This window comes from Felis catus, chromosome E3 (genome assembly GCF_018350175.1).
Source record: "Felis catus isolate Fca126 chromosome E3, F.catus_Fca126_mat1.0, whole genome shotgun sequence".
NCBI lineage: Eukaryota > Metazoa > Chordata > Mammalia > Carnivora > Felidae > Felis > Felis catus.
In genome coordinates this window covers 17,631,558-17,659,175 of record NC_058383.1, presented here as the reverse complement: position 1 = coordinate 17,659,175, position 27,618 = coordinate 17,631,558, and the positions used below count along the sequence as shown (strand labels likewise).

Sequence of the window (27,618 nt, the reverse complement as noted above, 5' to 3'; positions counted from 1 at the left end):
TAGTCCCGCGACCCAGATACCCAGAAGCCACGCTTCCGGGTAAACCTAACTTCCGGGTACCGTTGTAAGCCTCCAAGCCCTCTAGACAACGAGCTCCGCCCCCTGCTGTCCCCAGCAGATCCTGTGCACTAATTGGCTGCATCTGAAGCCCCGCCCTAGCGTCGCAGCCTTCGGTAACTCCGAGCTCCAACGCCCGCGCCAGCCTAGGGACTCCCCGCTTCCTATTGGACTACGAACTTCCAATCGGAAGGGATTTTGAAGCTCAGTCTTCAGGCGGCGCTGACCACTCGCCGACAGGATGGGGGCGGGGCCTGAGGTCGTTGCCGGCGCCGCCCTGGGAGTAAGGTAAGGAACTGGAGGCGAACCCGGGACAGAGAGGCTTCGCGTTGACCCTGGCTTCTCTCTCATCACCCGCCGGTGAGCCTGCGCGAGACCCCACGCCCCCTCCCAGTGCCCGCCCAAGTGCGCCTGCGCAGCAACAGCCACCTGCCCGTGTGCCCCTTCCTTTCTTCCTTAGCACCTTTTCCCTTCCCCTCCCCCGTCCCCCTCCCTGCCCTGCCACCCTTCCCGCCCCCTAGGCCCTTTCTCAGGGTCTCCCCAGTCCTGATCCTTCCCCCACCCCGTCCCTATCCCCCAGGATCCTGGCGCCCCAGCCGCAAGGGCTGCGCCTCCGCGAGCCGCGATGTGTGTCCTCCCAGAGCCTGTGGGCCTCACTGCCCTCCCTACCCTCCGTTTCCTCCACACAGGCCCCCACCACCTTCAGAATGACGCTGGACGTGGGGCCGGAGGATGAGCTGCCCGACTGGGCAGCGGCCAAGGAGTTTTACCAGAAGTACGACCCTAAGGACGTCATTGGCAGGTGAGGCTTCATTCAGCCAGAGAGACAGAGTTCCAGAGAGATGAGGTCCTAGCCAGAATACACGATTCCATTTGAGGGCCGGATAGTTCTAAATGGGAAGGAACAGTGGTTAGTGGAGCAACATTTGGTGACTAAACTCTTTTTCTGAGCCAACCTCCATTTTTTCCAAATTCACACATTTATGTGTTCAGCAAGCATAGTTGAAGTAACTTACTGTCGGCCAGACATGAAGCTAAGCACAGGGAGGGTAGAAGAATTGTTTGTCCTCCAAATGAAGTGACTGAAAGAGACACAAAAAACGTTCAAGTAGTATCAGGCTGTGTAAATAGTGTGATGGGGCTGATAAAACCACAGCTTCCCCCTAAAGGGGGATATTTGGGTCTTGAAGGATGAATAGGAGTTCAGCATGCAGAGAATAGAAGGAAGGCCTCACTTGTAGAGACAGTGCAGATACACTTACTCATCAAAGATTTCGTAAGCACGTATAGTGTGCTGGGTGCACTGTTTGAGGCACTAGGAATACAAGACCCACAGGTTTTCTGTTTGCCCGGAGTATATGCTAGTGGTAGAGATGGAGGATAAACACAAAAACAAGATAAACGTCATCATATGCTGGGATGATGGAATGAGAGTAATTAATGGGACTGAGACTTGAAGGATGGGAATGAACAGCTTGTGAGCTGAGATAGGATATATTTGGGGCAGAAGGAACAGCACATGCAAAGGCTCAGGCTAGAAAGCGCCTGTTCAAGCAATAGATAGAAGATCATGGTGGCTAGAATGTAGTAAGAGTGGCACAAGGTGGAGGAAATTAAGTTGGAGAGGTAAATAGACATTAGATTATGTAGGGATTTATGCCATGATAAGACATTTAGATTTTATTCTAGTGAAATTGGTGGTTTCAAACAGGGCAGTAACATAATCTGATTTACATATTTTCGATTTGGGGGTAGGAACTTAAACTTTCCATGCCTCAGTTTCTCCATTTAGATTGGTTTATAAAAATAGACCCTACCTTGTAGGTTGCTGTGAGGATGGAAAGAATATGATACACTTAAAAAAAATTTTTTTTTCTTTACATTTATTTTTGAGAGACAGAGTGAGTGGGGGAGGGGCAGAGAGAGAGGGAGACACAGAATCTGAAGCAGGTGCCAGGCTCTGAGCAAGCTGTTAGCACAGAGCCCGACACGGGGCTCAAACCCACTAACTGTGAGATCATGACCTGAGCCATCGTCGGATGCTCAACCGACTGGGCCACCCAGGTGCCCTGATACACTTTTTTAAAATGTTTTATTTATTTTTGAGAGAGAGTGTGCGAACAGGGGAGGGGAAGAAAGAGGGGGACAAAGGATCTGTGCTGACAGCAGCAAGGCAAGCCTGATGCAGGACTCGAACTCACAAACTGTGAGATGATGACCTGAGCCAAAGTCAGACACTCAACCGACTGAGCCACTCACGTGCCCCTTAGTATGATAACTCTTAGAACACTTCCTGGCATATGGTAAGTGCTCAACACAAATGTGTTCTTACATTTAAAAAAGGTTATTCTGGCTCTTGTGTAGAGAACGGATAGGAAAAGGACAAGAGTAGATGTGTAGAGATCAGTTAGGAAGCTACTGATGGATTCAGGCTAGAGATGGTGATGTTTAGAATAGAGGAGCGGTGGTAGAGATGGGGAGAAGTGGATAGGTTTAGGTGATGATTTGAAGAGAGACTTGATAGTTTCCTGAAAGACTGGTTACGGACCATGAGGGAAACGGAAAGAAACAAGAGTAACGTCTCAGGTTTGGATTTGAGCGCCTGAGTACTGTTTACTGAAATGAAGAAGTGTGAGAAAGATCAGATTCCTGGCAGGGGCAAGCAAGTCAGGAGTTCCATTTTGGAAATACTAAGTTTTGAGATATCTACCTGGAGCTGTCAAGTGGGTACATGTGTCTAGAATTGGAGAGAGAGCTGGGCTAGAGCAATAAATCAGAGGCGTTAGCATATAGATAGTAGTTGGTGAGTAAATAGAAACGAAAGGGGGCCTAGGCTTAGGCCCTGAGGCCTGTCACCATTAAGGGGTTACAGAAGGAGGAGTCAGTAAGGGAGACTAAGATATAAGATAGCACCTGTGAGTTAGAAACAAAAGGACAAAAAGAATGTGCCTCTGGAAGGTTGGCATGGTCTGCTGTGACCCATGCTGCCCAGGCCAGGAAAGCAGACAGGGGTGTGGCTATTAGATTTGTTCAGACTCTTTTAAAATATATCACATGGAGATGTCACAAAGGCCTTTGGGATCAGGAATTCTGGAGAGGACTCAAGGTTTGAGACAGTGCAGCAGGAGCCAACTGCACAGTTGGTATTTAAGTCCCCTGGGACTGGTTGGAGGTCATCAGGGGGGAGAGAGTGTCTGGAAGAGAAGTGAGCTGAAATCCAAGTCCTAAACTGACATAGGGTTTCAGGACTAGATAAGGGAGGATTCACCGAGGCTGGGAAGAACCCTTAGGGAAGGACAGTGTTTCCACTGCCACAGGGTACAGAAAGACCCATTTTGGAGAAAGCAGGTCAGAGGGTAGGGCCCCTGTCATCTCATTCTGGCATTACAGTAGTAGCATCATCCCTGGTCTCCACTGTCTTTTCCCTGCATAGTAAATTACCTGCATACTTTTACTGAATGACTTTTCCCAGAGTACCAGTCTATTCATGTATAAAGGCATGAAGCTTTAAAAGAGCTTGATGCATTCTAGAAATTGATAAGTTGTAAGTCACTGAAATAAAGATTGAATAGCAGAGTAATAGCCAAAGATGAGGCTGAACAGAAACTGAGACCATTTCTGAGTGATGGGTGAAGGGACTGGGATTTGACTTCTATCTTGCAGGTAATAGGGATGCAGTATGGAGAGAAAAAAATTTTAAGTGCACTTCACAGTTAACTATAAGGTTGGAATTCTTAGGTCTCATTTCAAAAGAGCACAGTTGTTCTAGGGGGTCCCACTAAGGAATGAGGGAACTGTTAGGGAATTTAAGCTGGAAAACTTCAGCAATGAATGACATGATTCTTAGGACTGTCATAAGAAGCTCATTCTGGAAGCAGTGTGGTGGATGGGTTGCAGTGGCTGAGACTGGCAGCAGGGAGATCAGTGGGGAGGCTGTTAACAGCTATGGGGGTGGAGAAGTAGGAAACAGAATTGAAAAAAAACACAGAATGGAGTGGACTGGTTGCATGTGGTGGATTGTGAAGGAGAGGAAGAAGCCAAGAACTGTACCAAGATTTCTAGCTTGGGAGTCTGGTTGAATGGCATTGCCATTTAGTGGAGATCAGGAAAGTGAAACTGTGAAGTGGCCAAGAGTAAGGCAGTAGGTGTGGGGAGCACTGCGGCAGCTGGACGGGTCTTGTCCCACTTAAGATGGGAATTCATTTTGAAAAGAACAAGAATACGCTGGCCAAACAGCGCACCTGGCCAGAGGGTCAATAGTTTGTATCTCTTGATGGAACTAGAGATGTGGTTGACAGGCATTCTAAGCAAAGGGAGTTACATAAGGGCAAGGAAGCCTTGAGAGCACGGCAGTAAAGTTATGTGGAGGGCAGCCAGGGAACCAACATAGGAAATGTGGTGTGAGGGCCGATCTTGGAGAGATTTGCACTTAGCCTGAGGTACTTGTAGGGTCATATGCAATTGGTGACAGATTCCCAGCAATGAAATACCTGTCTAAGACTTTCTCTTCACCATGCCAAATGGGCTTTTCTGCTTCTATCTCCTTAATGTTTTTCAACATCTCTTCAAGATGTTTTTGGCCACGTTTCAGAGCCGGCAAAGTGGAAGCCCAGAGACCTTAGGTCATTAGGTTACATGGAGGTTAATTAGTGGCAAATTTGGGGCCTACACCAAGGTCTCCTAATTCACAACTTTGGTCTTCCAGTCAATGGTCCAATATTTATTTGGAGCCCCTTGCACTTGACGTATTTTAGGAGAACTTTGGGATTTGGGTGGGGTAATCAGCGAAGTGTGAGTAAAATTTGGAGTGAGGTTTAGGTCATTTCTTCCCACTTTCTCCTTGTGGGGTTCCAGGGCAAGCAAGAGGCAGGCTCTGGAGCTCAGTGTGGAAAAGGCTTGCCTAAGCTTATCCACGGAGGGAGTGGCAGAAACTGGGTTCAAACCCAGGACCTCCACCTGTCTTCTCTGTGAGATTTGTGTTGCACCTTGCTGGGTATCCAGGTTGCTTGCTGAGGCTACTGTGAAGCTACTGTAGATCAGAGCGGGCTCCTCGGGAGGCAGCCTTGTCGCCCAGATGGATCTTCGGAATCTGGTGCAGTGGGTAAGAGGATGCCGAGGCACGACTCTGCGTGAAAATGACAGAGCAGGAGGCCTGACTCTTGTGCTGTCTTACTCTGGCAGAGGAGTGAGCTCCGTGGTGCGCCGTTGTGTTCATCGAGCTACTGGCCATGAGTTTGCAGTGAAGATCATGGAGGTGACAGCTGAGCGACTGAGCCCCGAACAGCTAGAGGAGGTGCGAGAAGCCACGCGGCGAGAGACGCACATCCTTCGCCAGGTCGCCGGCCACCCCCACATCAGTGAGGCTGCCTTCCCTGCTCCTGTTAGCTGACAGCCACCTCCTGCTGGCCCTGCCCATAGCCCCGTTCCCCCCACACTGCCTCCATGCCTCTGCTCCCTTCGTCATGGCTCTGCTCCACCTCAAAGTGTGGCCAGCCTTTGGGTCCCTACTGCCTCCTTTTGGTTCTCCTTCCTTCCCAGTAACAGCCCACTGCCACCTTGGGGTGGAAAGCCCCTATAACATGCATCCGCTCCTTTCCATCTCCGTATTTCTACCTTTCTGCCTCTTTCCCAGTCACTCTCATCGATTCCTACGAGTCTTCTAGCTTCATGTTCCTGGTGTTTGATCTGTGAGTATCTCCCTGCCCTGATCTGAGAAGCCTCCTCCTCCCCTGCACGCGTGGCCCCAGCCTGACAGCGCAGTGGGCTAAGACTACCTTGCTCACACCTTCCTGTGCTCCTGGCTTTGGCCCCTCTCCCTGGGTGCCCTGATTGGGCAGGTTCTTCCAGGATGTTAGTGACCAGCCAATTAAAAAGGGTCTTCATGACCCAAGGGGCCGCTGTCCCGGTCCCCCATGGTCGAAAGGTTAGCAGGGAAGAAAAGGCTGTTTTAAGAGCTGGCCACTTATCAGCAGGTTCTTGCTCATCTGTCTCTCGCTGTTTAACACCCTACCACCTTACATGGTGTTTGACTCTGCCCGTCAATTCGTTTTCTGGGTAGTCTGAATCTGAGTGTGAGATGTTAGAAAATATAATGTAAAGCAGTGCAAAGGTACCTCAAAAGAGAATGGTTTAAATAGCAAATATTTAAGAGAGACCCTTGGAAAAAATTCACAAAGTCTTCATACAGAAATGACCCTCTGCAAAAGTTGGCCGGGGGGGGGGGGGGGGGGGGGGGGAGGTAGGAAGTGTCTGTTACCTCATCACACAATGTTGCAAAACACTGATATGCCCCCAGTCAACTCCGGATTTCAAGGACTGATGCAGAGTTGCAGTTAATAACCTCAATTTTTAAAGATAATATAAAATAAGCAAAATTCAAAATAAAGTCCTATTCAACTTTTTACTACTGTTAACTGTAAAATTTTGGTCATGGTCTAGATTCACTTTAAAAGGTCTTCTTCGAGTTTACTCTTACATAATAAGGACCTCCTATAAAATAATTGTTGCAAGAAGGTACTTATTCTTGCTAAAATAACCCTCTCATGGCACAGTGCATATATTTCAACTACCAATCCCCTGGGCCAAGCTGCCCCGGGCATCCAGTTCACTCTTGGAGCACTCTGTCTCAAGACCCTTTGTTTGTCTAAGAGGAATCTCTTTACTGGCCTCTTCCATGGTATTTTCTGTGAGCCACTGGCTTATTTTCTCAGCCGCTTGTAAGGTACACCTACCTCCCAATCCCTCCTATCCCTTAGGATGCGGAAGGGAGAGCTGTTTGACTATCTCACAGAGAAGGTGGCCCTCTCAGAAAAGGAAACCAGGTAACGGCTGAGCCTGCGGCCGGTGGGGTGAGCAGGGGGCGGGGTGGGGCCGGGCAGGGAGAAGCAGAGGAGGAGACTGCACCTCCCTCAGGTCCATCATGAGGTCTCTGCTGGAAGCAGTGAGCTTTCTCCATGCCAACAACATTGTGCACCGAGACCTGAAGCCTGAGAATATTCTCCTAGATGACAATATGCAGATCCGACTTTCAGATTTTGGGTTCTCCTGCCACTTGGAACCTGGCGAGAAGCTTCGAGGTGAGGGGTCCTGGTGCCCTAAAAGGCTTGGGAGGGAAGGAGACCCAGACCTGAGGCTGGTTAGCTGGGTCTGATAATTGAGTACCCAGGTAACCAAGCAAAGAGGAGAAGACAGTGAGCATTTGCCAAGTATCCTCTAGGTGCAAAGCATTGTATGTATCTCACAGTGGGCTTCCTGATCTGGGGTGGGGATGGGTGGAGAGTCATTTTCAAATGAGGTAGGCCTAAGATTTCCTGGAAGTATGCCATGGAATACAGTTTGGCAGTTGCTGGGATGAAAGAATTGGTACCTGAAGTGATAGAAGCAGCTAAAAATAATAGGATCAATAATAGGATCAAGTCGTGGAGGGCTGTGCTTTAGGGTCTAGACTTGAGCCCGAGACCACAACGGGGAGCCAAGGAAGGGTTTTAAACAAGGGACTTACTCAGTATGTGCCTTAAGAAATCCTATATTCCCACTCGTTCTCCTTGGTTTGAGTGGTGATTCTGCCACACAGAATAGAGTTTATAGGAGGAGGAGTCCACTTGGGCAGAAAGGAACGTAGAAAAGATTGAAGTTTTGCTTTCCATTTATGTTATACATGTAAAAACATGGCACAAAGTTGTGTAAGGAGTGGGTAGGTTGGGTTGCAGGTGGCAAATGATATGCTTGGGGAAGACTTTGAAGTCCATCCAAAAATGAGGTTTTCCCCAGGAAGGCCACCAGGAACCTTGGTGGGTATTTGGGTTATGCAGCAAGGTTAGGGTCTAGTACTGCCCTCAGTGGAGGGCAGGCAGGAGCAGAATGCGAACGCTTATGGTCCTGGCAGCGTTGAGGCTCCAGCAGAGGTCTGGAGTTAGGGACCCTTGAACAGGCCCTTGAGTTAGGGGTCTGGTGGCATCCATCAATCTCAGCTCTCTCTCCCCAGAGTTGTGTGGGACCCCAGGGTACCTAGCACCAGAGATCCTTAAATGCTCCATGGATGAAACCCACCCCGGCTATGGCAAGGAGGTCGACCTGTGAGTTTATGGTCTCCCCCCCCTTCTTTTCTCCTTTGTGTCTTGTCCTTCAACACATTTGCCTAGCCCTGCCTGACTCTGGTCTCTTTCCCAGCTGGGCCTGTGGGGTGATTTTGTTTACACTCCTGGCTGGCTCGCCACCATTCTGGCACCGACGCCAGATCCTGATGTTACGCATGATCATGGAGGGCCAGTACCAGTTTAGTTCACCTGAGTGGGATGACCGTTCGGACACCGTCAAAGACCTGGTGAGCTGGGGCCATGAGAGGGTGAGGAAGGAGGCCCAAGAGCTGCCTCTCATGCTCTGGGGTTTCCCCTAGATCTCAAAGCTGCTACAGGTAGATCCTGAGGAGCGCCTGACAGCTGAGCAAGCCCTCCAGCATCCCTTCTTTGAGCGCTGTGAAGGCAGCCAACCCTGGAACCTCACCCCCCGCCAGCGGTTCCGGGTAAGCCTGAGAGTGTCAGCATCTGGGCCTGTTCCTCTGTCCCATGATCATTCTCCTATGGTGGATGCCCCACTGGAGCTCACATTGCCTCTCCTTCCCAGGTGGCAGTGTGGACAGTGCTGGCTGCTGGACGAGTGGCCTTAAGCACCCAGCGTGTCCGGCCGCTGACCAAGAGTGCACTGTTGAGGGACCCTTACGCGCTGCGGCCGGTGCGGCGCCTCATCGACAACTGTGCCTTCCGGCTCTATGGGCACTGGGTGAAGAAGGGTGAGCAACAAAACCGAGCAGCCCTCTTCCAGCACCAGCCCCCTGGGCCTTTTCCCATCATGGGCCCTGAAGAAGAGGGGGACTCTGCTGCTATCACCGAGGACGACACCATGCTGGCACTGGGCTAGCACCTCAGCCCAGGGGAACCCCAGAAAGCAGGACTCTCCCGGAGGAGGATTTTTATCATTCCAGCCCTTACGGGCTCTGGCCTCAGGCCCCCCTGCCTGGCCATGCCGCCACTGATATATGACCATAAAGACCAGCCCTGTACACCTGTCCCCACCAGCCAGGGCTTTGGGATCAGAGCTAAGGTGGAAGGGCACTGCTGCTCGCAACACCATGCCTAGCCTTGTCAATGCTGCCTGTGCTGCACCTGCAATAAAATCTGCTGCACGCCCGAGAGAGCCAGTGCCCTATGTCTGCTGTCTGGCTTCAGCGGGGAAGCCCAGAAGGTGCTCAGGAGGGGTGGGGGGGCGGGGATGGGGCTGCTCTGCCCCAGGCCTTTATTGGGGAAAATGCTGGGGGTCACTTGGTCTTGTTCTTGCCTTTGCCAGGAGGTAGCTGGAAGGGCCGCTCTAGGATGGTCAACTTGCTGTTGAGCCTTTCCTCGCTGGCTTTGAGCCGCTCCTCTATCAGCTGTTGGAGCTGCCCCAGCTCCTTGCTCATCTGGGTCTTGATGTAGGCTCGCAGGATGGAGACCTGGCCTGCAGGGGCAAGGAAGAAGGGGCAGGTCAGCAGAGATGCCATGGGGCTGAGGGATTGCCCCTAGCTGGGCAAACACAACCTCCAAGGTGCGCCTGGGGCTACACAGGTAGCAATCAGGAAAGGCTTCAGTTCAGGAAAGGTCAACTAGCCCTTCTGTGGAGAGAGGTGGGTGGACTGGTCATGCTGGACTCTCTGGATTGCTGATGAGCAGATAAGTGGCCTTACACAGGTGATTTAATCTTTGCATATCTCTGTTTCCTCCTGTGTACAATGTAGATAGTGCTAGCACCTAGTGCCTAGGACTGAGGGAGGGTTAAATGTAAGATGTTTAACACAGGGCCTGCCTGGCACCCTGTTACTGCTAAATGTGTGCTGGTTGTTACTGTCAATTGGTTTTATAATTATCCTTTTCTGGAGCTCCTCTTCCGCGCCCCCCCCCCCCCGCCCCCGCAGCTGCACTTTTATTACCTGGTTTGTCATCTTGAATTTCTGCGTAAGGAATCATTTGGAGAAAGGACACTGTGCCTAAAACAGACCTGAAGTCCTGATGTGGTCTAACCCCTTCATTTTATACTTGCTCCAAGTCACAGGGGAACCTAACCCTTCCAGCTCCTCACTTGGCTCTTGCTCTGGCTGGACCACTGTTTCCAGCTCCTCCTCCTGTGGGGTGACTGCCTGCTCTCCCACCTCCTCGCCTTCTTTCTCTGCAGGCCAGAAGCAGGAAGAGGCTTCAGCTTCAGCTTCAGCTTCAGCCCCAGCCCCAGCCCCAGCCCCAGCCCCAGCCCCAGCCCTCTTCCTCACCTGTCCCATCCTCTGGCCAGAGCTCAGGCGGCTGTAGCCCTATGTAAGTCAAAGATAGGTCCAGCCTCACCTGGGAAGAGGGAGGAGGAGGGAGGCTGAGAGGAGGGCATCTGCACTGAGTGAAAGGGGGAGATGAGAGGTGGCCTCTGTACCTGGGGTGTGAAGACATATTTGTAGAGCTTGAAGTGGCGGAAGTAGGTGTTGACCACATAATCTGCCAGGGCAAGCAGCTGTTCCTCCCTAAAGAGGTTGATACTGAAGGGAGGCCGCTGTGGGGATGATTGGGAGTTAGGGGACTGACCACCCCCAGGAACCCTGACCTTTTCTCCAAGTGCCTGGCAGTCCAGGCGCAGGGAGAGCCCCTTACAGCCTTCAGAGAAAGATGAGGGTGATGAGTGTGAGAGAGGGCAGGAGACTGGGCTAGACTTTATCTGGGGGGAGACTGAAGATTCCATTCCAGAGGAACTGACCCTGACTCCATGGCAAAAAAGAACACTGGTGAAGTAGCGGTAACATTCCTCCACGTTGCCCAAGGGGGTTGCTGAGGGGGGAAAGCAAGATGTGACAGTGAGTCCCCTCCCTGATATTCATTCATTTCACTCACTCACCAGCTACTTATTGGACTTTAGAAGTGAGCAAATCTAGGTTTAAGTCCTGGCTTATTTCAGTAATTCACTCAACAAATACCGAGTACCCCGTGCACTGTTCTAGGGCACTGAACAAAACAAACAAGGTCCTGTCTGTAAGTGACATACAATAAAACGAGAAATATGTAATTTCATCTCTTGTTAAACATTGTGCAGAAAAACAGTTCTAAGAATAAAGTGGGGGCAGGGTGGAGGAGGAGCTGTTTTATTGAGCACTGTGTGTATATTTACATCTATTACAATATTTCTCAGAACAGTCTCATGAAGTTGGTGCTGTATATGAAGAAATGGACGGTTTCAAAGCTGAAACAACTTGTGTGTGGTCATATTGTGTGTAATGACAGAACAAAGATTCCAAGGGAATCCAAAGATTCCAAGGGAACTACTGCTTCCCTTGGTCACTTTTGCCATCCCAGTCTCCTCTGTCCCCTGGGCTCAAACCCTTAGGTAGCCTGACCCTCTCACCCACACAGGCCTTGTGAAGATCTTGGAGCAGAGCACAAGCTGTTGATGTCTGTTCCAGTGAGAAGCCCTGCTGGCGGCAGAAGATGAGTGCATGGGAGAAAAGGTCCAGGATGATGGCATCCCGCAGGCTCTGCTCAGGAGAGCCTAGCCCCAACAGCTCAGCTAGCACCCTTAGGAGAGAGGAAGGAATGAGCGAGCCTCCCCACACCGATGCACCACATGCTCTGGAGTTGGGCATTCTTCCCGCCCTCCCAGCCCAGCCCTCTCAATCTCCCCAGGAGACAGCTTCTCTGCCCTTCCCTCATCCCCCCATACTCCCTCATCTCCTCAGTGTTGGTGGTCTTCTCCAGCCTGTGCATGGAATGGATGTCCAGGTACTTCCTGTTGTAAGAAAAGAGGTGAAAAGGTGTTGGTGGCCATTGTGCATTAGTCTCCTGGCAGGGCTATGATGGCTAGAGCATTGAACTGGGAATCAGGAGACCTGAGTTTGAGGATTAGCCCTTCCACTACTCTCTCTGGATCCAACTTTCTCCACCTTCAAATAAGGAATATGGCTTAAATGAACTCCTTTGGTCCTCCGTTTATAAAGCCAAGGATTAGGAAATTTAAGCTCTTGTCTCTGCCACTCCTCATGTGGCATCAGTGTCCTCATTTATACAGTGCTCCACAGCAGTTGATATTCCATTTACATCCTTAGTCTTTGGCTCCCTTCTTCCCATCCTCCCTCGTTGGACTGGGGAGGCAGGAAAGCTGGAGATCTAGTCATCTTGGGTAATTGCAGTTTCCTCATCTGTAAAATGGGTAATGCTCTAGCTGTTTGACAGAACTTTTGGGGAAGAATAATGCAAATGTAAAGTGTAACTTTTCCCCCAAGGCTCTTCACACTCACCACATGCAGATCCGGGGCCGGGGCAGCGGCGGCTGCGGAGAGAAAGCGGATTGGGCAGGCAGAGCTTGTCCCTGGCCCCAGTCCCTGACCTGTCGCGGATCTCCAGCTGGCCTAAGAACCCGCTAACTTGCCTTCTCATCTTAAAGATTATGTACGAGCAACGCCGGCAGGCCAGGCTTTGATAGGCCCTAAGTACCATTCATGAGCATTTAACAGTCGGAGTTACACACCCCCGCCTCTTCACCAAGGCACCCAGGAAACGTCTTGAACTTTAATAAACATAACAGCGGGTGGTGCCCTGCCGGGGAGCCCTTTTACAAACATTCATGAGCGGACCACTCTGTCCCGCCCTCACCAGGAACAAGTTGGCTGCAGGATCTTCATCCGCTTCTACCGAGGCCGCGGTGCCGGACTCAGGCCGCACACCTGTTGCTATCCGCATGACGGACTCATCCAATGAAGTGAGTTCCCTCTCGGGTTCCCGCTGCAGTTCGGAGGGCTGTTCAAGCTCCGACTGCATCTTCAGTCCTAGGAATTGGCTGGACTTCTGACGGATCATCTCGTCGCTCCTCTTTGCCGTGGGTCACCACTGGCTCTGTCCCGCCCAGGTCCTGGGAACGCCGGTTCTCGGGCAGCGACTGCCAAGGCCTGGCCCTCTAGCGACGCCTCAGCCAATCGACGCCGTAGAAAGACCGGGTGCAGCCAATCCGCAGGGGGCGTCTCCCTCCGTTTCAACGGCGACCGTTGCTAAGGGAGCTCGTGGAGGGAGGGAGGAAGTGTAGGGCGCTCGCCAATCAGTAAGAAGAGAATGCGCATGCGCAATAAGTTTCAAGCCCCGCCCCCGCGCCCTCCCTTCAAAGTGGCTGACCTGAGGGCGATGCCCTTAGGACTAGGGAATGTAAGTGCGGTGTCAGTTGCCACGGGAACTGTTTACTGGCCAATCACCGAGAGAAAGAGGAGGTGTTCAGAAAGAAACCAAACGGGACCCTAGAGGTGGGACAAAGCGCGACCAATAGAAACAGGAAATGAAGTTTCGCCACATCCGGCATTGCCTGCGGCGCTTGCGCTCTGGGCTGAAGAGGCCGGTGACGTCCGGTGAAGTCCAAGATGGCGCTAGGCTGATCCTGCTGCAGGTGAGGGGCCCGGGGCTGGCGGGGGCGAGATCCAGCAGGTGTGTGCGGGGGTGCTTGGGGCTGCGGAACCCTGGCAGCCTCCACATCTATGCTCTCTGTCTTCTGCAGGTGACAGAAGTGCCACCCACGCCTGCCCGACGTCCCTCGGGAGACCCTGCGCCGCTCTTCGTCTCCGCGGCCATGTCTGGACCCGGCAACAAACGCGCCGCCGGCGACGGGGGCTCAGGGCCCCCAGAGAAGAAGCTGAGCCGTGAAGAGAAGACCACAACCACGCTCATAGAGCCCATTCGTCTTGGGGGCATCTCTTCCACGGTTCGTGGCTCCTGCCCCAGTCCTCACAACTTGCCAGACTCCCATCTCTGTTTTCCGTCCAAATCATCCAGAATTTTACTCCCAGTTGCCCAAGCTTGGGACGGTTCACTTTACAGAAGACACTGTTGAAGGAAACGGAGGACACGATTTTTGCCTTCCTTTTACAGATAAGGGAAACATGTTCCCAGGGGGCATATGACTTGTCAAAGATTTGAGAGTTAGAAAGAGGTAGTAGCAGAACTCACAACCAAGATGCTTGCTCTGTGGGTGTCTGAGCCTCTTTAAATCCTGTTAGCGGTTAGTCTGGGGATTTTCTCTTCTCCATTCCAGTTGCTCTCCTTTGTTTCTCTCTGTGATTGGTTTCTTGGGCCCTGCTTGATCCTCTCCTTGGCCCCTTTGTTTTCCTTGGTAGGAGGAGATGGACCTGAAGGTTCTGCAGTTCAAGAACAAGAAACTAGCAGAGCGGTTGGAACAGCGACAGGCTTGCGAAGATGAACTCCGAGAACGAATTGAGAAGCTGGAGAAGCGGCAGGCCACAGACGATGCCACACTTCTCATTGTCAATCGCTACTGGGCCCAGGTGGACGCCCCTCTGCTTTCCAAGACCTGGCCTTGATCCTGCTGCCAATCCTCAGACTCCTCTGCTGGGAAAAGGGGTATCATGCTGGGAAGCACCTGAGGGATTTGTAACATTTTTGGTGCTTTCTCCCTTCAGCTGGATGAAACCGTGGAAGCCCTTCTCCGACACCATGAGAGCCAGGGGGAGCTGTCTTCAGGGACAGAGGCGCCTGGGACCCAGGAGGGACTGACACGTGATGAGACCCCTGTCACAGAGCCAGGGACATCGGAGCTGAGGGGTAGGACCGGAGCCCTAGGATCTGGGGAGCTTAATTAAGCTAAGAAAGGTCCTGGAATGGAGGGGACTTTTATATTAGTCTCTCGAATTTCCCACCGGTCTTCTCACTCGTACACACACACACACACACACACACACACACACACACACACACCTGATTTCATGTTTGGGTGGCAAAAGTGCAGTGGATAAGACCCCAGGCCCCGGGCTTTGGAATCTGAGTGACTTGGTTCATAGTGCGTGTCATGTTTGACACTCATTTAGTTGAAAACTATTAACATTGAGTACTGGTACAGCCTCAGAAGAAACAAAGACAGGAAGAAACGTTGGCCCTGACCTCAGGGAGGAAGTGATTTTAAGCCATGAGTAAAAAGCACAGGGGCCCTTGAGAGGGAATCAGTGTATGCACACATGTGTGTGGTTCTAATTTAGATGGAGAAGGCTTCCCTGAAGAGTGATTTGGGAGCTCTGTGGCCTTGAGTAAGTTATCTCCCTGAAATAAAGTTGTATCACTTTGAGGATGGGGATACCAGTGTATTACAGACATTGTGTGTGTCGATTCAGTGAGCCGTAGAGTGAAGGGCTCAGGCTGGAACATCGTATGGAGTGGTGGTAATTGCTGCTGTTATCCTCACAAAGGTCTGTCCATCCCTCGCAGAGCCTCTGCCGGTGCAGCCGCGGCCCCCGCTCAGTGAGCCAGCCTTGGCTTTTGTGGTAGCACTGGGCGCCAGCAGCAGTGAGGAGGTGGAGCTCCAGCTGCAGGGCCGGATGGAGTTCTCCAAGGCAGCTGTGTCCCGGGTCGTAGAGGCCTCAGACCGCCTACAACGCCGGGTGGAGGAACTCTGTCAGCGAGTATATAGCCGAGGTTGGTTCTTCCTTCCCCATCGCATGGGTGTCTACCCCCATTTGCATCTTGATTGTATCCCCTCAATGCCCCAAGCCCAGAGGCAGCCATAATTCTCCAAGGAATAAATCAGCCACGTTCTCAGGGAAAGGGGTGGGTTGTAGATGGGGCCCTGGCTCTGATTCCTGGGGTTGAACTCTAGAGAGATGGGTGGGAGGAGTTGTCGATGCTTATGGGGCCCCTGTCTTCCAGCTGGAGACCTCTTTGGAACACTTTGCGCAAATTTTGGTGGCAGTTGTTGATCCGCAAGGCATAGTAGCAAGTGCCTTGGCTTTGCAGGTTGACAGGCTTCTCCCAGCCCTAGTCCTGTTGTTCTAGCCTGGGCGTTCTCAGTAAATGGCTCTCTTCTCTGAGCTGGTTTCCTCCTTTGTACAGTGGGGATAAAGACTCCTGGCTTTGTCATGAGAGATTGGCAAGACAGCTGGTGGATCACATGGGCACTCACAGAATGAGTTAGTACTTTGCCCCATTGCCTTGGACTTCGCTCTTACCCGAGCCCTGCCTTCCCAGGGGACAGCGAGCCCCCCAGTGAGGTGGCTCGGGCGCGCACCCGGGAGCTGGGTCGTGAGAACCGGCGACTGCAGGACTTGGCCACCCAGCTACAGGAGAAGCACCACCGCATCTCATTGGAGGTGGGATTAAAACCGGGGCAGGATTTGGGTTAGATGGGCACCCAGGTTCTCAGGGAGCCAAGTCCCTTGCTCTAAGCATCTTCCCTATCATTGTCTAGTATTCTGAGCTCCAGGATAAAGTGACGTCAGCAGAGACCAAGGTGCTAGAGATGGAGACGACGGTGGAGGACCTGCAGTGGGACATCGAGAAGCTGCGCAAGCGTGAGCAGAAGCTCAATAAGCACCTGGCGGAGGCCTTGGAGCAGGTGGGGCTAGGGTGCTGGGTCAGATGGAGCCCGGGCTAAATACTTGGAGTCTTGCTTCTCTCCTCCACTCCCATCTATCTGTCTCTCCACAGCTCAACTCTGGCTACTATGTGTCTGGGAGCTCCTCAGGTTTCCAGGGGGGCCAGATCACACTCAGCATGCAGAAGGTGAGCAGCCGCCATTCTTGGCAGCCCCTCCCGTAACCTTTTATCTACCTTACCCATGAACGTTCCCTCAGAATTAAGGACAGACCACCCACATGGTCTCTGAGGCCCTTGCCTGTACTTATGCTGCTTTGTCTCATTCATTTACATATTCAGTAAATACTGTTGAATGCTAAATGGTAGGGACTGCTCGGAAGCAGGCATATCAGAGGACAATATAGACAGAAATCAGAGGTTTTTTGGAGTTTGGGTTCTGGTTGAGGGAGCAAATAAGTACCTAGTACATAAGGTGGCAATAAGTGCTTCAAAGAAAAAGCATAGAAAAGAGACCAATGGAAATATGTTGGAGCTGACTGGCGTTCTTAGCTGGGTAGCTGAAGAAGGGCCTCACTGAGCGGGCTCTATGACTTCTTGGTCGTTGCACTATTTTGTGGTGCTGTGAGGGTCACTGTTTCCTGTGAACTCTTTATTTCAGCTTTTTCTTCAGGTGTTTCAGGAAGGCTTCCCTGACTCCCTGTCAGCCTTGGTTGCCAGCACTGACCGTGCAGTATTTTCTCCCACTTACCTGGGAGCCCTTAGGAAAGTGCTTGGGCTTGGCCTGTCCTTAGGGCTTCAGAATCCATCATTGTCCCCGTGTGGTAGGGATGGGAGGGAAGCATGCATTCTGGCCTGGCCCTACCTACCATAGTCCCTCCCGCTCCACAGTTTGAGATGCTGAATGCAGAGTTGGAAGAAAACCAGGAATTGGCCAACAGCCGGATGGCAGAGCTGGAGAAGCTACAGGCCGAGCTTCAGGGGGCTGTGCGGACCAATGAGCGCCTCAAGGTGGGCTGTATTAGGCCTGGTAGGGCCTGAGCCTGCCAGGTAGTTGCTGGGCCCTGAATCCTCCTGCTGATCACTTTTGGGCACCTTGCTCCTAGGTAGCCCTGCGGAGCCTTCCTGAGGAGGTGGTGCGGGAAACGGGGGAGTACCGGATGTTGCAGGCCCAGTTCTCACTGCTCTATAATGAGTCTCTGCAAGTGAAGACCCAGCTTGATGAGGCCCGGGGGCTGCTGCTGGCTACCAAGAATTCCCACCTGAGACACATTGAGCACATGGAGGTATGGCCCTGGAACAGACCTTAGGGTCAGGGCCTTTGGAGGCCTTGTGTGCTACCAGGGATCCCTTGGGAATAAATTCTTCCTAAGCCACTGGGGCCTGAGGTGGGGGGGAAGAAGAGAGGGGTTTGCCAGGGGCTAAAGTGTTGTGTGGGTCCTTAACACCTCAACCTACAGAGCGATGAGCTGGGGCTACAGAAAAAGCTGCGCACAGAGGTTATCCAGCTGGAGGACACGCTGGCCCAGGTACGCAAGGAGTACGAGATGCTGCGCATCGAGTTTGAACAGAACCTGGCGGCCAACGAGCAGGCGGGTATGTGGTGAAGACGGGGTGGAGGTGGGGCCTTATCTGGGATTGCTGGTCCCTGGTGGGGGGCTACTGCTTATCCAGATGCAAGGGGTTAAGCCCCTTCCTTTTGCAGAGCCTCCTGTCCCTGGCCAAAACAGGGATCATAGCACCTGGCTCAAGGGCACAGTGAGGGTCACAACCAGCTGAGGTGGCTGATGGAGCAGGCACAGCCAGAACATGAGCTGTTGGCCCTGTCTGTGGTTCTCTGGCCTTACAGTGTCTCTCTCTTGGAGGTATTTGTTCATTTGTGGATGTATTAAATCTGGCTCTCTTCCAGGCTTTGGGATTATATTAGTAAACAAAATTCAAAGCATCTTTGCTATTGTGGCCTAGTAGCGTAGTGGGGAAAGACAACAAAGTAAAAAATAGAAGGTGTATGTTAGATAGTGGCAAATATATCAAGAGAAATAAAGCAGGGGAGAAAGATGTGAAGTGTTAGAAGATTGTGGTTTTGGATGGGGAGGTCAGAGAAATGAAACTCAGAAGATGACATCTATTTAAAAATATGAAAGAATCGGACTAATTTACTTCGATGAATGTTACAGTCGTGTGCTTCTTTGAAGGAAATTTGGAAATACCAAAAAAAGTCTACATTAACAGAAATAACATAAGCAGGAGGTTCGAGAGTTTTCTTCTAAGCCTAGGTTATTACTTTGATAAGGTCACACTCCGTACAGGGCCTCAGTTTCCCTCTCCTTCACAATGGGAGTGATGGCTTTGGCTCCCCTTCTCCCACCGCTGAGGAGTTGGGCTCTTAGCCCAGAGGCCAGTCTAACCCCTTACTTTCCAACCCTCCCCCAGGGCCCATCAACCGTGAGATGCGCCACCTGATCAGCAGCCTCCAAAACCACAACCACCAGCTAAAGGGGGATGCCCAGCGATACAAGCGGAAGCTGCGGGAAGTGCAGGCTGAGATTGGCAAGGTGAGGAAGGGGATGCCTCGGAAAAGCCTTGGCTAGACCCCAGTAAGCACTGTCTCACCTCAGCCCTGTTCTTTATCTTTGCAGCTCCGGGCCCAGGCCAGTGGCTCAACCCACTCCATTCCGAACCTGGGCCACCCAGAGGACTCTGGCCTCAGTGCCCCAACCCCAGGGAAAGAAGAGGGTGGGCCAGGCCCTGTCAGTGCCCCTGACAGCAGAAAGGAGGTGGCTTCAGTGCCTGGTGCCACCACTGCTGCCTCCTCAGCAAAGAAAGAGGAGCTGGCCCCCTCTGAGGAAGATTCCCAGGCCTTAACTCCTGGGTCCCAGGGCCCCTCCTCCCGGAGCCGAGAACCTGAGGCCAGGCCCAAGCGGGAGCTTCGGGAGCGGGAAGGGCCTGGCCTGGGACCCCCATCTGTAGCCTCAGCTCTCTCAAGAGCTGATCGGGAGAAGGCCAAGGTGGAGGAGGCCAAGAGGAAGGAGTCAGAACTCCTTAAAGGTCTCCGAGCAGAGCTCAAGTGAGGCCCTGTTTTTGTCTCCTTTCCACCCCTGCCAAAGTGGCCTCCGGCCCCAGTCACCAAGCCTTCCTCCTGTGCTTCTCCAGGAAGGCCCAGGAAAGCCAGAAGGAGATGAAGCTGCTGCTGGACATGTACAAGTCAGCACCCAAGGAACAGCGGGATAAGGTGCAGCTCATGGCAGCCGAACGCAAGGCCAAGGCTGAGGTGAGGGCAGGTAGGGCCTGTGGGGCATACACAGAGGCTGCCCTGGGGGTTTCTGACTAGAGCAGGGCCCTAGGTCAGCAGGAAGCAGTGAGAAGAGCTAGCTCTTTCTTTCTGGTGGCTGTAGGTCGATGAACTACGAGGCCGCATTCGGGAATTGGAGGAGAGGGACCGAAGAGAGAGCAAGAAAATTGCTGATGAGGACGCCCTGCGGCGCATTCGGCAAGCCGAGGAACAGATCGAACACCTGCAGCGCAAGTTGGGTGCTACCAAGCAGGTATGACCCCCTTGTGGTCCCCTGCTTCTGAATATTGGGATACTCTTAACTCCTTGATGGGTACTCCTAGCAGATGCTCTGGGATCACTCTGTGGTCAGTCCTTTTTTCCTGTGGTTTGCCCACGATCATCGTGTCCATCTTCCGTTTTCCATCTTGTCCCTGTCCACCTGCTGCAGGAAGAAGAGGCTTTGCTGTCGGAGATGGATGTGACGGGTCAGGCTTTTGAGGACATGCAGGAACAAAATGGGAGGCTGCTACAGCAGTTACGGGAGAAGGATGATGCCAACTTTAAGTTGATGTCAGAACGGATCAAGGCCAACCAGATTCACAAGCTACTGCGGGAGGAGAAGGATGAGCTGGGCGAGCAAGTTCTTGGCCTCAAGTCCCAGGTATGGCAGCCCTAGGCTGTAGGGTGGAGCTGGAGAGGCACCAGCTCCCCAGCACTGAGTCTCCACCCCTGACCTCAGGTGGATGCCCAGCTGCTGACCGTGCAGAAGCTGGAGGAAAAAGAGCGGGCCTTGCAGGGCAGCCTCGGGGGTGTAGAGAAGGAGCTGACGCTGCGCAGCCAGGCCCTGGAGCTCAACAAAAGGAAGGTGAGGCCAGGCCCGAGGGCAGAAAGCAACCTGGGATGGTGGCTCACAGCTAAAGCCCTGCTCTACCTCCTCTCCCGGCCCAGCTCACGTCTCCAATACTTACTGTGTTCTAGTTCCTGTGCTAAGGCCTGTCTCTGCTGGGTTGCATTTTGGTCTTATAACAATCATAAGATGGTATTTGTTATCTGTTTTTCATAACTTAGGAAATTGAAGCTCAGGCAGAGCAACTGACTTGCTCAAGAAAGAGTGGACCTGAAATTGGGGCCTGGATCTCCTTGGCTCCAGAACACACCTTTTTTTTTTTTTTTTTAAGAGAGAGCACGTGAGCAGGGGAGAGGGGCAAGAGGGAGAGAGACAATCTTAAGTGGGCTTCATGCTGAGCATGGAGCCTTATGTGGGGTTCGATCCCATGACCCTGGGATCGTGACCTGAGCCAAAATCAAGAGTCTGACACTCAACTGACTGAGCCACCCAGGCATCCCCAGAACTTGCATCTTGAGCACTAAGTTGGCTAGATGTAAAGTAGGGATGCTGGTTCCTGTCACATAGTTGAATTGAAGTTCTGGAATGTCTAGGTCATGGGAAAGGCTTAAGATCAATGTTAGTTCTAGTTTGTTTTCCCTACTGTGCTTCCCCCCCACACACACACTTAATTCATTCATTAAACCAGTATAATTCATCCCCTTGCCATGTACCCCCAGCACTGAGTGCTAGAGAGAACCTGGAATAAGAGGGTCCTACCGGAAATGGGAACTTCAGTCTTGCGGAGGTAGATAGCCAGATATCCCACAGGTAAAATATGTTACTGCAGATTCCAGTAAATCTTGTGAAGGAAACTAAGGTGCTGTGAAAGAAAAATAGGGGGAGCCTGTCTCCAGAACCGACATGTAAGCTGAGGGCTGAGGGAGCCACTGGAAAGAAACCTGTGTGTTGGGGGTGTTGAGGGGAGGAGAGAGAAGGGCCCTGTGGAGGTTCAGAGATAGGAGAGAGAGTTATGCAGGTAGGAAGTGAGCGTGTCAGGAACTGCAGAGATAGAGGTGAAGGTGGAGAGGTCAGGAGGCAGAACTAGCTCCAGTGAAGATCCTGGACTTGATCCCAAGAGCAGGAATCACTGGAATGTTTGACACAGGCATCTGTAGACCATGGCTCCACATGCCTGACTCGCCAGGCTCAGGCGAGCCCACCCTTAACCTGTTCCACCTACCCCAGGCTGTGGAAGCAGCCCAGCTGGCCGAGGACCTAAAGGTGCAGCTGGAGCACGTACAGACGCGGCTGCGAGAGATCCAGCCTTGCCTGGCAGAGAGCCGGGCCGCTCGCGAGAAAGAGAGCTTCAACCTCAAGAGGGCTCAGGTGTGTGCATGGGGTAGGGACAGGGTTGTTCAGGGTCACTGATGTGGCCTAGGGGCGGGTGGTTCAAGATGAGGACCCTTGCACTTAGCCTAGCCCTTCTCCTGCCCCAGGAGGACATCTCCCGACTGCGGCGCAAGTTGGAGAAGCAGAGGAAGGTGGAGGTTTACGCAGATGCCGATGAAATTCTCCAGGAGGAGATCAAGGAGTACAAGGTGGGGCCGTGGGGCTGAGTTGTGCCCCAACAACCCAGGAATCTTAGATGGGGAGTTGGCGAGGGCTATAGTGGATAGCCTGGGGACACCAGAAATAAGGTTAGATAGAAAAGGTGGGCAGGGCCCTAGTTGTGGAGAATCAAACAGCTGATGAATGTACATGTGCTCATGCCAGGCACAGTGCCTGGCCAGGTGTGGGAGGGCTAGGAACTAGCTCTAGTCTTTGATTTCTTGAAACTGACCGTCTGTTGAAGGAAGCAGCCAATATTCTCAGTGATGAGCGATGTGATGGCTAACCCCACGGCAGCTCTGGGGGTTAGCAGGTTTCCTGGAAGGAATGTCCTCCAAGGGAAACCTGAAGAATGAGGGTTGACTGTGAGTAATGAGGATGAGAGGGTTCCAGCAAAGGGAAAGGTAGAGGTCCTTCACTGAGAGCGGTGTGCTGGAGCACAGATTGCTGGACACTGTAATTGGAAGACAGAATGTAGGTTTTGTGATGAGCAGGAAAGCTGAGGGTCTTGAACAGTGTCAGATCCTGAAGGGTGTGGTGAGTCAGGTTGAGACGCTTGGCTTATCCTGTAGGTAGTATGGAGACATCAAGGGGGTTTAAACCAGAGAGTTATATGGCTGGATTTGGGCTAGAAGGGGTAAAGACTAGAGGCAGAGAAATCTCTTAAGCAGTTGCAGTCATTGAGGCAAAAACTGGTAGGGAGCTAGCCTCGGTGTTAGAGACAAGTAGAAGAGGTGAGGAGATATTTAGGAGGCAGAAGTACTTGGACTCAGGGATGGATTGATTCATGGAGTGAGGGAGAGGGAGATCCTGAGAGCTCCTGGGTTCCTGATTTGAGAAACTAGTGGCATGTGGTAGGATTAGGAAGACCTCAAAGGAGTAGGTGTTGGTGGACAGTGTTGTATCTCAGGGATGTTGAAAATGTGCCTTTGGGAGGCTGGCTGGGAAGGCATTCGAAGCAGAAGGACTTTCTGGATGATGAGGTTGGAGGATTGTCTGCAGGCAGAGGTAATGGTGGAAGCCAAATAGAACTGTGGTCACCCAGGGAGGGTCTGTGATATGATACGGGATGGGTCATTCTTTTCCCTTAGGACTCTCAAAGCTTAAATGATAAAGGAAGAGAAGCCTGCAGTTTGGCCTTGAAGGGGCAGGGGTAGCTGGGGGAGGCCATGGGGAGGCAGAGGAGGGTTTCTCCAGAAAAGATGGACTTTGATGAGGATGGTTTGACAGCTAAGGGAAGAGGTGATGCTGGGGTGTGGGCTGGCCTGGGCTTTCAAGCGGGGCATAGGAAGAATGTCGGGGAATGTTGAGTTGAGGGAATTCCTGGAGTTGGACATGAGACCTGGTGGCCAGTAGATGTTTCAGGAGGTTTCACTCTTCGTAGAGAAGAGTGAGTCCAGGGACCCAGCAGGATCTCTGGGCAGCACCAGGGGTGGGCCCAGTTGAGGGTGGAGCTGGGAGATTTCTAGTGGCACTGCTATGCCCAGCAGGTGCAGATGAAGAGAAGGTAGATCATCAGCTTCAGCCAGGATTGGGCTTTTGCCAGAGAAGGCCAGAGCAGCAAGAGATAAAGCCCCAAGGCAGGGGAGTCCTGGCTGGGCCTTTGGGTTATTGGCTTTTGAGCAGGGCGGGGAGAACATGTTGCCCACTGGCCACCACTGCCTGGGTTAGAATCCAGATTCTTCTACTTTCTGGTTTTGAGACCTTGGCCTCTGAGCCTCAGTTTCCTCATCCGGAGAGTGCCTATCCCCATCTCTCAGGGTTATGGTGAGAGTTAGATGCAGTCTGCTGTGTGGTGGGCTTAGCCTGGACCACCTCCTGCTGTCAGCTTGGGGTCTGGGGACCATCAGGACTGTCCCGAGCTGATGCCTTTGCCTGGCCCAGGCGCGGTTGACCTGCCCCTGCTGTAACACCCGCAAGAAGGATGCAGTCCTTACCAAGTGCTTCCACGTTTTCTGCTTCGAGTGCGTGCGGGGCCGCTATGAGGCCCGCCAGAGGAAGTGCCCCAAGTGCAACGCAGCCTTTGGTGCCCACGACTTCCACCGTGTCTACATCAGCTGAACCCGTAACTCAGGGGACTTTGGAACACCCATGGACCCTGGGGGCTGTGCCTCCAGTCCCTCCCCTCCCCACATTCAGTGGCCCTTACCCTCCATTCCGGAACTTGGGGGCCCCACCCCTCTCCACCTAGTTGGTTTGGGGGTCCCAGTGCATGCTAGTGGGAGTGAGATCTGGCAAGCTGAGTTATACCTTTTCCACACAGAGCTACAGCCTAAGGGGCATCTGCCCTGCAGGAAGGGTCAGCTGTGAGAGGCCTGAGGGTCCAGAGCATTCAACTGAACTTCCTGGAAGCTGACCTTAATCCTTCTCCAGCTGTCTCCCTGGGCCCATCCCTGTCCAAAGGGTGAAATCCCCCAGGCTGTGACCTCCCACTCAAGAGGAGGCTCACTACCTGCTTGTTTATACACCCACAAGTGAGGACCAAGGGTGGGCCAGTTTCCCCACCTCCTGAACTCTTGGGCCCACGGAGACTTTTCCACAGTTGGGTGGGACTTCCCTCCTGTGGATTCACTGGGCTCTTTGGTCTGACCCTTATGCTAAGGGCTGAAGGAGGTACCCCCCTGTAAGGGGGGGGGAGGGGTGGCGGGAGCACTGTCCTCTTCTGGGAAACTCTGGCTGTTGCAGTCACCTTGCCCTCATCTCAGGGGTGCTGAACCAAGATCATCAGTCTTTATTCTAATCAGCCTCCCCCCACCCATCTGTTTCTCTCCCAAACCCACTTACCCCCACCTCATGCTTCCCAAACTGACCCTGCTTTCATCCTGGTGGCCTTAACTTCATGGAGGCATTATGTCCCAGGAGGGGAAGGGACAGACTAGCGGCTGGGCCAACTTCCGATCATTCCAGGTAGAGGAGCTTCATCTAACACCCTGTGACTGAGCCTGTCCCCATGATGCTACCTGTGCTGTCTGCCCAAGCAAACTCCCATGGTTGTGAAGGCAGCAGGCAGGGGCCTGGAAGATGGAGCTGCTGACAGGTGCAAGGGTCCATTCAGACCCACAGGCCCTGCTCTGGAGATGTCTTGTATAGGCTGTTAATGTTATGAATAAACATCCAACCCTCAGCCTGCAGTCCAAGTAGCCAGGCTTCCTGCCCTAAACGTGGTCCCAGATTTTAGCTGCTACACTTCCGGCGCTGTCCTGCCTGGCAGGTAAAACCCCCCCAAGGGCCTGCACAGCAACCTCGCGTTTCCCACCCCCAGCATCTAGTTACATTTAGATTGCCGTCGTGGATCCTAAACTGGGCTCGTGGGAGGAGCATGTCTGCAGGGAGAGAGCATCGTTCTCCACGGTCACCGGCCTGCCCCTCCTGCTGCTACGGGGGAGGGCTGACACTCCCACGATCCCGGCGTCTCTGCCGCCCTGTCTGCACGCTCTCGCCACGCCCCTCTCAATAATTGGTCGCTGGGATGCCGGGGTCTCGTACTGCATCCTGGGAAATGTAGTCCCTTAATCATCAGGTAACAAGGTCCTCCGTGGAGAGAGCCGGTTCTAGGGTTGTACCGGCCAAAGGCAGACCTGGACGCAATTTGCGGGCTGTCGCTCCCCAGCGGCTTCACTCGCCCCTCCCCTCAGGTGGACAGAGGAGAGCAGCGCAGCGGATGACTTCCTTCATTGTAACTTTTTCTGGCTGCTGGCCGTGTTCTCGGGAACCGTGTGTCGATTGGCGTCTGTGGGTTCAGCTTGCTGTGAGGTCTGCGGCTGGGGCCATCGCTGCGGCTGTGGCGGGGCTCGCGCCGGGGCCAGTGCCGACTGAGCTGGGTGCCGGAGTTGGGCGCGGGGTGACGGTAGTGGCCGCAGGCTTGGCAGCAGTCCCGCCTTCGCGGGGGCTCGCGGCCTTGTCAGCCTTTGGGCCCCACCTGGCGTCCAGCGTCTCGGTGGGGCTGCAGTGGCTGGACCAGGTCGGACTGGAGACGGAGACGCGGGCCACAGTGACTTCCGGCGGTGGGCACGCTGGCGGAGACCCGGGCCGCGGCGGGGGATGGCATCGGGCCTTCCAGGAAGTGTCCGCCGCCTAGGGGCAGCGGACGCCAGGATGGGAAAAACGCAGCATATTGCATCAGAGACGCGGGCCGGCTCTGAGAGGGCTGCGCCCGGGAGAGGTCAGGGTCAGCCAATCCTCTGTGAGCACTACTCGCTTTTCTCAGGAGTCCCCTCCACACGGGCTTCTTAAGTAAATACAAGCTACACATCACTTTCTGAAAAGTCTTCTTGACCAGTCTCCATACCGAGAAGTAAAAACTCTGTGAGTCTTTAATAAAGTAGGTACCAAACCACTTGCTCAAGCCCAATGTGTGGGATAAAGATGCCAGAATTTCAGTGGCAGGATCAAGCACTGATGTGGTGAGAGGAAAAGAGTATTCCCCATGAATGTTGGTTTGCAATCAGTCTGCCCAGTGCTGGGAAGCTCTGTCTTTGGGGTTGGTCAGGTCTCTCCACTCAGGAAGTTTGACCCCTTACAACTCCCAGTAGCCCCAAGTGGCTTCAGTGGCTGTGAAACCCTGGGCCCCTGGGATGGGCAGGCCAAAGTTCCTCCTGAACCAACACTGACCTTAGCTGGCCTCTTAGGGGTGAGCAGATATTGGCCTCAGTGGGGAAGGTGCCTGTTTTAACCAGAATTGGGGTTACTGTGTGATTGGCTACAGGGTCCAATGGAGCATTTGACACTAATCACTCTCTTTAATCTTGGACTTGTGGTGCTAACTGTCCTGACTGTCCTTATACTTACTGTCTTCTGTTGGTCCTGTTCCTCCACCCCTAAGCTACATCCTCTCCTCTCTCTGCCACTCTTCCTGTGTGTTCGTCCATGGTTCCGGCTACAGCTAAGCTGCTAAGACCCAATCCTCCAGCCCAATTCCCTTTCCTGAGCTCCAGACCTAGAAAAACACCACCAGTTGTTGGGGAGCAGGAGGGGGGTGAGGTCATGTCACTCTCCTTAAAATCTCCTTAAAGATCCCAGTGGTGCTCTACCCCCAAGTTCTTCAGACAAGATGCTCTATACTCTGGCCTGTGTTCTCTACCTTACCTTAATCTCTACCCCCTCTGTGATCTAACCGCCCACTCCCTGCCACATAACTGCTATATACTCTCTATCCCCCACCCCACCCACCCCTGGCCCCTGTTCTCATGCCTCAGGTCACTTCCTCCAGCCAGTTTCCTGACCCTCTGTTGTGGCGGGCACCACATCTGGGTCCACAGCCCCTTCTGCTAAGTCTCTGAACCAATCACTGTGCTCCAGTGCCTGTTCTTTCCCCCGAAATCCCCTCACTTTACTGAAGACCTCTGCGCTGGAACCAGGGCAGGGAACACAGAATCCAGGAGAGCCTTCATTGCTCACCTCACCCTCCTCCCTTACCTACTACTCTACTCCTCGTTTTCTACATGGGGAAAGGGAAGGCGAGACAGTAAGCCTGCCTTGCGAGTCAGGGTCAGAGA

The 27,618-nt window shown here is 52.9% G+C and overlaps 3 protein-coding genes across 13 annotated transcripts; 2 read left to right on the top strand and 1 right to left on the bottom strand.

The window, feature by feature from the left end:
- The first annotated feature begins 195 nt into the window (after positions 1-195).
- PHKG2 (phosphorylase kinase catalytic subunit gamma 2) lies at positions 196-9,247 on the top strand. Of its 3 annotated transcripts, none has more exons than XM_006942139.5 (10): positions 196-345; positions 747-859; positions 5,239-5,414; positions 5,690-5,744; positions 6,813-6,878; positions 6,970-7,133; positions 8,042-8,132; positions 8,227-8,380; positions 8,453-8,578; positions 8,680-9,247. In XM_006942139.5, the coding sequence occupies exons 2-10, from the start codon at positions 765-767 to the stop codon at positions 8,971-8,973; spliced, it is 1,221 nt and encodes a 406-aa protein (XP_006942201.1). In that variant the 5' UTR covers positions 196-345; positions 747-764; the 3' UTR covers positions 8,974-9,247. The 3 variants fall into 3 exon arrangements, with proteins under 3 accessions (XP_006942201.1, XP_003998699.1, XP_044903737.1); XM_003998650.6 differs by having other exon boundaries at positions 270-417; XM_045047802.1 differs by lacking the exon at positions 196-345 and having other exon boundaries at positions 533-859; positions 8,657-8,863.
- CFAP119 (cilia and flagella associated protein 119) lies at positions 7,685-13,125 on the bottom strand. 9 transcript variants are annotated; one of them, XM_045047807.1, is made up of 9 exons: positions 12,708-13,121; positions 12,353-12,384; positions 11,779-11,844; positions 11,468-11,633; positions 10,822-10,892; positions 10,504-10,591; positions 10,352-10,421; positions 10,168-10,254; positions 7,685-9,549 (listed from the first exon to the last, which is right to left on the bottom strand). In XM_045047807.1, the coding sequence occupies exons 1-9, from the start codon at positions 12,909-12,911 to the stop codon at positions 9,371-9,373; spliced, it is 963 nt and encodes a 320-aa protein (XP_044903742.1). In that variant the 5' UTR covers positions 12,912-13,121; the 3' UTR covers positions 7,685-9,370. The 9 variants fall into 9 exon arrangements, with proteins under 9 accessions (XP_044903742.1, XP_019676234.1, XP_019676233.1 ...); XM_019820675.2 differs by having other exon boundaries at positions 10,504-10,620; positions 11,464-11,633; positions 12,708-13,118; XM_019820674.2 differs by having other exon boundaries at positions 10,352-10,620; positions 12,708-13,122.
- An 89-nt stretch (positions 13,126-13,214) lies between these two features.
- On the top strand, positions 13,215-25,254 carry RNF40 (ring finger protein 40). The gene is made up of 20 exons (XM_003998648.6): positions 13,215-13,485; positions 13,594-13,797; positions 14,210-14,377; positions 14,513-14,654; positions 15,312-15,518; positions 16,068-16,189; positions 16,288-16,434; positions 16,527-16,601; positions 17,304-17,423; positions 17,519-17,698; positions 17,873-18,008; positions 18,846-18,967; positions 19,052-19,479; positions 19,566-19,683; positions 19,808-19,957; positions 20,135-20,347; positions 20,426-20,551; positions 21,761-21,901; positions 22,012-22,113; positions 24,008-25,254. Exons 1-20 carry the CDS (start codon positions 13,378-13,380, stop codon positions 24,182-24,184), a joined length of 3,186 nt encoding a protein of 1,061 aa, XP_003998697.2. The 5' UTR covers positions 13,215-13,377; the 3' UTR covers positions 24,185-25,254.
- The last annotated feature ends 2,364 nt before the right edge of the window (positions 25,255-27,618 follow it).